This window comes from Crinia signifera, chromosome 1 (genome assembly GCF_055691185.1).
Source record: "Crinia signifera chromosome 1, ASM5569118v1, whole genome shotgun sequence".
NCBI classification, from domain to species: domain Eukaryota; kingdom Metazoa; phylum Chordata; class Amphibia; order Anura; family Myobatrachidae; genus Crinia; species Crinia signifera.
The window spans coordinates 79,770,237-79,780,512 of record NC_139217.1 but is presented as its reverse complement, the minus strand read 5'-3'; the positions used below and the strand labels follow the sequence as shown (position 1 = coordinate 79,780,512).

The 10,276-nt window shown below is 43.1% G+C and overlaps 1 protein-coding gene across 3 annotated transcripts in view; it reads right to left on the bottom strand.

Moving 5' to 3' along the window:
* Window positions 1-10,276, bottom strand: part of ATP10D (ATPase phospholipid transporting 10D (putative)) — a 66,588-nt gene that overhangs the window by 34,314 nt on the left and 21,998 nt on the right. The window contains exons 2-5 of one of the 3 annotated variants that reach the window (XM_083167898.1): window positions 8,639-8,912; window positions 6,643-6,837; window positions 4,686-4,887; window positions 154-239 (exon numbers count right to left, since the gene is read on the bottom strand). In XM_083167898.1, coding sequence (XP_083024024.1) covers window positions 154-239; window positions 4,686-4,887; window positions 6,643-6,837; window positions 8,639-8,883 — 728 coding nt within the window. In that variant the 5' untranslated portion in view covers window positions 8,884-8,912. Of the gene's footprint in view, window positions 1-153; window positions 240-4,685; window positions 4,888-6,642; window positions 6,838-8,638; window positions 8,913-10,276 lie in introns of those variants that run through there. The other 2 variants (XM_083167908.1, XM_083167909.1) reach the window with 2 other exon arrangements.

Here is a 10,276-nt window from a genome sequence, read left to right as displayed (position 1 = left end):
TATAAAGTGACGTGACAGAACTTATTTAATGATCAAAGCAAGATAAGATTGTATAACAAAAGTCACTAAAATGTTAATTACGCAGGTTTTTCACAGATATCCCTACATCAGAGAGCAATAGAGAGGGTCACTGAGAAGGCCCAAAATACTTACAGAAAGCCCTTGAATCTTCCAATATCACTATTTGGGGTCTCACACTGGATCCGACTTGAAAAATTTTCAGGCACAAAATCATAATCCTTAGTAAATGAAGAAGAATTGGTAAGGGTGAGACACAGCAGTGCGCATGTTACAGAATGTATACATTTTCTGATGACAAGCGTACTAGTTTGTGACTGTAAACTCAAACAAGGATATACTGTAATTCTCCCAGAAAAGTAGCCATCTACAGCAACATTTCCTTGTTGGAGATATATAGTAAATAGGCGGCACTCCAAAGCTTAAACCAGTGAAAAACAAAAACTGGGTTTATTAACTTCAACATTTAAGGGTAAAGAACGCCTTCTGCAGGACACACACATAAAGGTGTTACAGACCACGTAACGGTCAAGTTAATAAACACTGTTTTGTCACCCATTGAAGCTTTGGATTGCTGTATTCCTATGGGTTTACTGCATCTGGGGTGTGTAAGGTACCCAAGCAAATCATCATCATTGCTGCAGTCATGTTAAAACAGCCCTTCTAGCCGTGCCTACTATGGCGTGACTCGGTAGTACAAAGCGTCTTTTCGTTCAAATGATACAGACAGAATATAGGAATTCCACATATTTTAATCAGCAGAAGATGCTTGTGAATCCTATTTGCATAGTGATGTGAATAAGACCCATTTTCGGAAACAGAACATGCCCAAAGTTAACAGAGCTGCACAATGCACAGTGGGCATGTTATGGGGGGTGTGGCACAGATGACTGACTGAGTCATTACATCTATCCCAAATAGTTGACCGGTACAAAAAAAAATTCGACAATGTCAAAAGGACAACAAAAAAATGGTCAAAAGTTTTTGTCTTTTGTGACCAAATATTCCAAGCATAGACACTCTGGGCCAGATGTATTAAGCTTTAACAAGAGATAAATGCAAGGGTGATAAGGAGAGATAAACGTCCAGCCAATCACCTGCTAACTGCTATGTTACAGCCTGTGTTTGAAAAAAGTCAATAAGGAGCTGATTGGCTGGACGTTTATCTCTCCTTATCACCCTTGCATTTATCTCTTGTTAAGGCTTAATACATCTGCCCCTCTGTTAGGTTACTGGGCCTGATTCACAGTTGATCGCAAATACAAGATTTTTCTCAAAATGGACATAACCATGTGCACTGCAGGGAGAAGAAGATGTAACGTGCAGAGCGTATTAGATTGGGTGAGTTATTTTGTTTCTGTGCAGGGTAAATACTGCCTGCTTTATTTGTACACTGCAAATTTGATTTCAGTTTCAACACACCTCGTCCAAATTTAACTCTCTGCACGTTACATTAGCACCACCTGCAGTGCACATGGTTTTGCCCATTAGAGAGAGATTTTGCGATCAACCCTGAATCAGGCCCACTAATCCTAGCAGATGTCTACAATATTAGAAAATTAGGTAAATGTTGGGCAGACATGTGAAAGACACATAAAAATGTGTGTTCACCTTATCCGTGTCGAACTTTTGAACCTGTAAACAACATTGGGCCAAATAAAATAGGGTGTGAGAATAACAAAGGGTGAGATGTACCAAGCCTTGAAAAGTGATAAAATGGAGAGTAATAAACAACCAGCTCCTACCTGTCATTTTTCAAACTCAGCCTGTGACATGGCAGGTAGGAGCTGATTGGCTGGCTGTTAATAACTCTCCATTTTATCACTTTTCAAGGCTTAGTACATCTGACCCAAAGTGAGAGAATTTGGGAAAGTTTATCCTTTTTTTTTTTTAAAGCCAAAATCTTTTACACTAAAAAAAAAAAATCAGGTTGAATTTGCCATGTAAAGGATTGCTGACTTTAAAAAAATAATGGGAAAACTCCCCCCAAAATCTCTCACTTTCGGATTCTCACACCCTATTACATTCGGCCAATAGTGTCAACCTAGTGACCTCTTATTGGCCTTTCAATGATGAAAGTGGTTGTGTATTTAGATGCACATCATAAGAAGCTGCACTCAGACAGACATCTGCACCTGCCCTAGGGCTGGTGCACGCCTGATGGTGTGAGCAATGGTGGGACACCCCAATCAGTATCACTGCATGTTCGGACACTGAAAGTGGGCATCTCATCAGTCCTTTCACAGTCCAATGCATGGACGTACAACAGGGAAGCAGCTTGCAGAGGCATTTAATAGTGTGCCAAGCGCAGCGAGGCGCCGAGCCCAAAGCATGGTGAGCCATGCAAGGGGGACGCGCTTAGACAGTGTCCTATGTCAACATAGACACCAAACATGAAATATCATGTCTACCTTTTCCGAATCGACCTTTTGGCCCTGTCGACCATCGGATTGTAGACCTAGACATCGAATATACGATAACCATTCAAAATCAGTCCCTTTAAGTGGAAGACTGAAGCAGTAGTGCCATCACCCCTTTGCTATGCATGCTTCTGCATCTATCCCTGAAGCAAGAACGCTGTGTTTCAGGAGCCCTTATACTAACAGATGGCAACAAGCTCTGTATCATTAGGTTACTGTACCAGATGGGGAACAGAGGTAAGGAGGATACAATGAAATGAGTGTGGAAGCTGCAGGAGCCAACAGCAGCACACAAGTGACAAGCATAGCACAAGCATGGTGACATGCAGAGTTATACCCCGTTCTCACTGCAGGCAAATTCCCGGGTCTAGCATGTCGACCCGGGAATTTGCCTTTTAACACAAGGTTTTTTTGCAGTGTGAACGGGTCGCATACCCGGATCTCATACACGGGCAAAACCCTTCTTTTTACCCGTGTTTGAGATCCGGGTATGCAGACACGGGTTTACCCGTTCTCACTGCATAAAAACCTGTGTTAAAAGGCAAATTACTGGGTAGAACTTCTTCCCCCGGGAATTTGCTTTGCAGTGAGAACGGGGGTCCGTCCCCGCAGTCCCCGGCATTTTAATGCCAGGTAAAAGCCATGTATTTCTCACTGGCAGTGAGAACAAGGTATTACTTTATGTTATAGTTGGGCAGTAGGAGAACACGAGTGTCGGATGGTCAGTGTAACATACACCACAAGAGATAAAACACGGAAAGTGCAGCTCTCAAGGTAAAGCATGAAGTGCTTTTAATAGAAAAAAAAAAAAAACTTGAAGATTGTAGATAGATATTACAAGTGTTTGAGTAGAGGGTTAAAAAGATCTCTATAAAGCAATGAACACACATTATATACACTTACAGGTAATAGTAATAGGATTCATATTTTGCTGAAAACACGCAACAAAAGTAGGAACGTAGCAGTAGTCATGGCTGCCCTCCAGGTTGTACATTAGGCAGTAAGGAACGGATTGGGATATCAGAGTGCATACTATTAGCTTTTCCAGCTCAGAGTTTTCCCCCAGAAGGAAGCGGAAAGGCTGATAAGCATTTAAAAATGAACATTGCCATTTAAAATGTATCCGTTCCAAGGTTAAAACAATATGCTGAGCCAACTTAACAGAAACAAGACACAGCAAAGTATTAATCTTCCTCCACCTTAATCCATAGTTTTAAGTCAAGGGAGGGCTCTCATGCCAGTGTTATTTATCCGTGTCTGTGTATAGCATCGGTGCACTGGGCATGGATTGCTAATCAGAAGTTGCCACCCAGACAAAGAAAGAAAGCCCCTTGTGAAATTGCGAAAGCATCGCAAACACAGAACTACTGAACATTTTTTTCCATCTGTGTGTCGAATGGTGCCCATACACTTGTGCGATTGGATGCGATGTCCCATCGCATCTAATGGTGCCCAAATGCCTCCACCATCACCCGAAATTACATGCCACCTGCGATGCCACATCGGGTGCTGGAAGATGGCTGGCGGCGGTGTAGTGAAGCGGACAGCAGGAGGGTTGGTGTGGGGCAGTAGTTTGAAAAAACATTTCAAAAACACTGGTCGGTCCTCTGATTGTCTGAGAGTGCTCTCAGCCAATCAGAGGCCTCACATGGCAGTTATTTTAATTTCATTGTTCTATACCAGTGGTGTCAAACTCATGGCCCTCCAGCTGTTTTGGAACTACACGTCCTAGCATGCCCCGACTCAGTTTTAGCAATCCATTAAATAAAATCTGTGGCAGAGCATGCTGGGATGTGTAGTTCCACAACAGCTGGAGGGCCAGGAGTTTGACACCACTGCTCTATACTATGGAACCTTTGCCGCACTCTATTAATATGAAATAATGGCTCATGTACTGATGTCGCTTACAGATAGAGTCCAGCTTGCCTCGGGTATTATTGGGATAGGTGCCATTACTGGGAGGCCCTCTTACTTTAGAACTTTCCTGGTGAGTGCTGTTCATTCTAAATAATCTCCAAACACCAGGCAGACATGTAGGTTAGGGTACTGTGCCCAAAGATCTATGGCCACCAAACAAGAAAGTCAGAAAGAAAATGACCCCACATCCACCCAGATAAGTTTACTAGTGTACATTGATAAAAAAATAATAATAATCAAGAGGAGATTTGGAAATGGATTGCTACTAGAAATGTGACATAGAATTATTGGGACAACGCTGTGGTTTAGAGGACAAAGCTCAGACATTACCATGCCGTATCCTTTCGCCACTTGTCTCTGCTTCAAGTTGGTTTCCCCATCAAGGCTAGAAGTTTCAATATGACAAATCCCATCAGGGTCCGAGGAATGCAGCAGCACCATATCGGCCGGGATAATCTCGTCGCAGCGGAGCTTAATGAAATTCCCCACTCTAACATCTTTCCAGTGGCATTCAACATATTTCTTTTCTTTCCTAAGAGAACAGGGACAAAGACGTGATGCATAAAGAGCCGGCTATGGGTCAACCACCGAAGGTCGACGCGCTAAAGTCACACAAGCATCAGGTTGACAATGGCTTGGTCGATAGTCAAAAGGTCAACATGAATTTTTCACTTTTTGTCCCAAACGTCAACATGGACGACATCAAAGTGTATCGCTGCGCTCGCCATGCTTCGGGCACGGTGCTTCGCTATGCTTGGCACACTATTCTCACTCCATGCCCTAGTGGATGGTAGGGCATGAAATACCGCCTGTTGGCACACGTCAGCTCGAAAAAAACCCCGAAAAACCCTTGTAGACCCAATGCTTGCGTAGACCCTCCAACCCTGAAGACCTTAGCCATGTCAACCTTCAGCGGTCAACCCAATGCATGTCGAGCTAATGAACATATACATAAGAGCCATTATATTGCACGGTTGACATTTTTTGGTCTTCTAGTTACAGCCTCCTCTTTGGAGACCCTATGGACATGCTGTGTGCTTCAAAAATAAATTATATCCAGACAAACTCAAAAAAAGGGTAGCTGTGGCCATGTCAAGAGGAGCGATAGGTAGGTATTTGTATTAGAAGACAAGCCTGCTAAGGCAAAAAGAAAAAAGTTCCAACAAAAAGGTGGATGTTTTCTATTACTATTGTAAATACACAGCTAGGTGGAAATGTGAAACCTTTTTAATCATGTTCATCACCAGTAATGGTTGGTCTCTCACAACTTCATAATAAGAAGATAGTTCTCAGCAAAGGTCTCCAGACTCGAATGACAACTTGGACCTCCACATACACAATATAAATAAGCTTGCTCTCTACGGGGCCCAAGTCATATTGTTGCGAGAATTAGCTCCCATCTAAAATGGCCAGGAGCTAATTCAATTGTTTTGGGACGGAGGTTGCACTAATTGTGGCCTTCTGTTCGCACATTTCCTGAGGTGTGTGAGGAGAGCACTGGAGCTGATCTGGCACCCTTACCTGTAAGTGTGCAAGGCAGAGCATTGGAGATGCCATTTTATCACTTTGTGAAGTTTGATTCATCTGACCAATAGCGGCATTGATACTCCCCAATGGGGTAAATTTACAAAGATTCCTCTTTCAGCTCATCTGGTTATGGACGTACACAGGTGTATTTTTGTAAAAAAAAATTATATCATTTACTTCGTTCCTCTGTGTGCTGGATCTGTATTTCCGGATGACGTATGCATGTGTTAAGCTGCCAGGTTTGCCAGCAGCCAAACATTACAAGTACACACAGATCAGTCAGATCGGTGCAGTGCTTTTTTATGTAAAAATTAGAGCTACATTAAAAAAAAACATATAATAACCAGTCCCGGGTCCTTTGAATTGCTGCTGGTTCTAAAAATACAGGCAAAAAATTGTGAGAGGTCCCCCCCAGGACCAGGCTTTTTGACTTGTCCTGGTTCCAAAAATATGGGTTACTTGGGGATCTGCCAGACAATCAGAGACTGCCACTTAGTAACCCACTCCTGATTGGCTTAGATGACCTGTCACTTAAGTGGAGCACATACGCTTCTATAGGGAAAAAGCTGCATAGCAGTCTATGGGTGGGATATGCCGTCAATGTACACCATGCTTGCCCACAGGTGACTTAAATTTGTATTTCAGTCAATTTTAACCCTCTGTGCGGTTACATGAATACCTTTACAACCAGGACCATTGGGGGTGCCTTAAGAGCAGTGTTTGCGAACCTTTGATGTAGACAACTGGAGCAGACACTCACCTACAATATACTTGCGTCAATATATGGTTGATGACCTTGTCAAGTTTGTATTTCCTATAGTCCTCTAGGGCATCTTTTATAGCAATGATAGTCAGAACGGCCACAAGGGGGAGCATTGTGATTTCCTTCTGGAAAGCTTCAACCAGCGGAACCCAGTTCAGAAACACCAGAAAGAGAAAGTATAAGTTGGCTGCTCTGAAAAGAAAATATATGGTAGAGAAGAAAAAGCCATAAATCACTGAACAGGTGGGGACCAGGAGAATAAAATGCATTGTTCTAGACCTCACAGGAATTTTAAGTGCAAACATTTATCATCGATTAATCGTGCGAGATTGTCAGGACTCACTATACGATTTGCACGATAACAATATAGTTAATGATATCTTTGCTGACGAAGTTAGATTGAGCTGCATGGAGGGGGACAAGGAGGGGTCCTTAACAATATTGAGTGTACAAACTGACTGATATTCGAGATGTAACTTTTAAAAATATCGATATTGTGCATATTGGTGACGATATATCGCCCAGTGCGTAGCCAGAGTAACATGTACATGTTTTACAGACTTCTTAGCAGGCACACAGGTGTATTTATTCCTGACTGACACAAAAGATCCACAAGTGGATCTGTAAAATATGCCAGTTAAGGCCGTCATATAAGCTACAATTATTTGGCAAATCCACCATATATCAGCAGATCTGCCAGGTAATTGTACGGTGTACTTCAGTGACCAACTAGCGCTGACCGATTGGTGGTGCATGCTGTCTGATTTGATCAGAGCTGGACAGATATCACAGGCATTGGGTTTTACCGGTAGACTGACAACTGCACGCATACTGTACCCATCACAGTAGTCCTGCCTACACATGCCTGAATGTAGCCGGTGTGAAAGGTTACTGCGCAGGCATCTGAGACCCAGTGCATACGTGCAGCAATTGAACTGCGATGGTGGTTGCAATAAGGTATTTGTCCCAAATTAAATGGCATGGGGTGGTAATGGGGAGTGGGTGGATAAACACAGACGTGTCATGGCCATTCAGATGCCGTTTTCTGGGCATGTATAAAATGCCAGCTACCATCTTACCTGCTAAAGGAGAGCACTAAGCCTGCATGTCTACAGAGGAACTCAGATTGCGTGAAATGACCCGATTTGAGACTATGGTATGGACAAGGGCCTGGCAGAAATCCTAAAGCTGCAGTGCTGGGCTTGCTCCAGGAGGGCTCTGGTGCCAGCTCTGCTGCTGTTGAGAGAAGGGGTCCCTGTAACAGCCCCAGGCAAGTGTATAAGTGTGTATTATGTATTATGTCCACATTTGTTGTAATAAAATATAGGATAGGGGGCAGGGCCAATTTCGGGAAGGGTTCCTCCCCTTTCTACCATGGTTACTAGTATTTAGGGGCCGATGCAAGTCCATAATGAGAAGTCACATGTGTGAAACATGCAGCCGCACAGAACACAAAGGCTTCATGGGTGGCACCATCGCCACCCCCTGACTCATCCTAGAATGGCCCTCTGATGCCAGTAATGTTGCTGCATCAGGACTCTACAGGCCGCACCTTGCAATGTTTACAGCTGCCCCCGGAGCATCTTTAATGTACGCCGGCCACTACTGCAGATACGGGTGCCAGCTGCACCACACACTATGGGGGAAATTCTATTTCACATGGGATGTCGCTATGGGCAACCAACCAGTTACTATTATCTTCTAGAAGGGGTTAAATAAATAAGTAAATTCTGCCCGTAGCAACTGCCATCTTAGCAAATTTCCCCCATTGTCACAATGGTGCGCTTAGAGTACAGGGCGCTCAGAGACCCTGTTACTGCTCTTTGTAGACTAGTTTAAACATGACAATCCATTCCCCCTCCTCCCCTGTGAGGGCACAATGTTATGACAGGGAAAACCCTGCTGTAGGGTACATTATATGATCTCTGCTGTCCAGTTACCCGATGTGCCACTGCTGCAGTGTTCCTGCACAGGTGCAATAGCAGCGACTCACCTGTGAAACTGTTCGAATAGGTTCCTTGGAATGAAGTTCAGCAGTGTGTACTTGGTGGTGCATATTTTGTTGTTCTTGTAGCCCTTGGTGAGCATCTCATACTCTTCCTTAAACTGATCCACACATGGGACAACGATCCTGTGTTTAGAAGAAGATCTGCTTCTCCCATAGTTTTCATTGCTGCTACTATTGGAGGGTAGAACTTGCTGCCATCGGTGACGTGCCCACTGGATGGCGTTTTCCATATCAATCCAGGTACAAATCAATTTTCTTCCTTACAACAGGATAAAGCAATAAGGTTACACATTAAATACAGGTGCCCAGCATACTGCACTGTACAGTATGCTTTACAGTAAGCTTTAAAATTTCACATTCACTTAATAAACTCCTATACTGCATAATTAGGTGGATAGTAATAGACTACAGTCATAATGCCTGTGAATTTCAAGGAAAAGCATAAATTAAAAGTTATGGTGGCCGTACGCTTGTGCGATGCGTTGTGATGGGACATTGCGATGCAATCTCCGATAGCATCCGATCGCATCTTAAGTGATTTTTTTCCAGCACCCGATGTTGCATTCCCTCCCTTATACACCCTAGTTATCACACAGATCTGAGCACAGTCCTCTTGTCTTCTCAGAAGTGTTAATGATCCATATCAGTGATCAACAGAAAACCTGTTCTGCCATCCGCGTGGATACTTGCACAAACAAATGCCAGGCTCGCAAGATAATAATTTGCATGAGATTTAATACATTCATCGCTTGAACATGAATACTCTGTTGCAAGTAAAAGCAACGCAGGGATTTGGAGATAATTGTTTAATTGCGGAGTCGTTCCCAACAAATCTAGCAGCCTTGAGAATGGTTGAAAAAGGAAAGGTGTGCAATAGCCAGTCCATGTAGACTCTAGAGCAGTGATTTTCAACCTTTTTACCTTGCGGCACACTCAATAAGATTTTAGAATTGCCAAGGCACACCATGAGAGTCCCACAGGGCAAAACACATTGGCCCCCACAGGAAAAAAAAAAAAACACCTATTGGCTCCCATATAAAAAACTATCACACTGGTCCCCACAGGTAACAAAAATAAAATACAGTGGCCCTTTACATGAAAAGAAGAGTCCAGTAAATAACAGTTGAACTGGTGATTGCTGTAAACTGGTTTGGGCATCTCTAGATCTGGGGCCACACTTGAGAACAGCTCAATGCACACTAGTGTGCCATGGTCAGTGGTTGAAAAACACTGCTCTAGAGGAAGCCTCTTGTATGTGGCAGAGACGGTGTACATAAAGGGTTAACTTTGGGATGAACTCCTCAAAGGACACCTAGAAGCACTACAATGCCAACTGGAGGTGGCTCCTTTTTGTTTTACTCAAAATAAGTACGCAGGCACATTCCTATGCCATGAGTATCAGCTATTAAGTATAGTGCAATAAATAATAATTTAAAAGCAAGTCGAATGACCTTAAAGTCTTGCCAGGCACTGCATGACCTGCATCCTGTACACTACTTTTATTGTACAGTTTGCAGCTTCTAATTTAGGACTATCTGGAAAGCTGCGATATACTCACTAGATTATATATATTATAGGGAGATTTAATTAGCTGCTAGATGGCTCAAACAGTTTAATTACAAT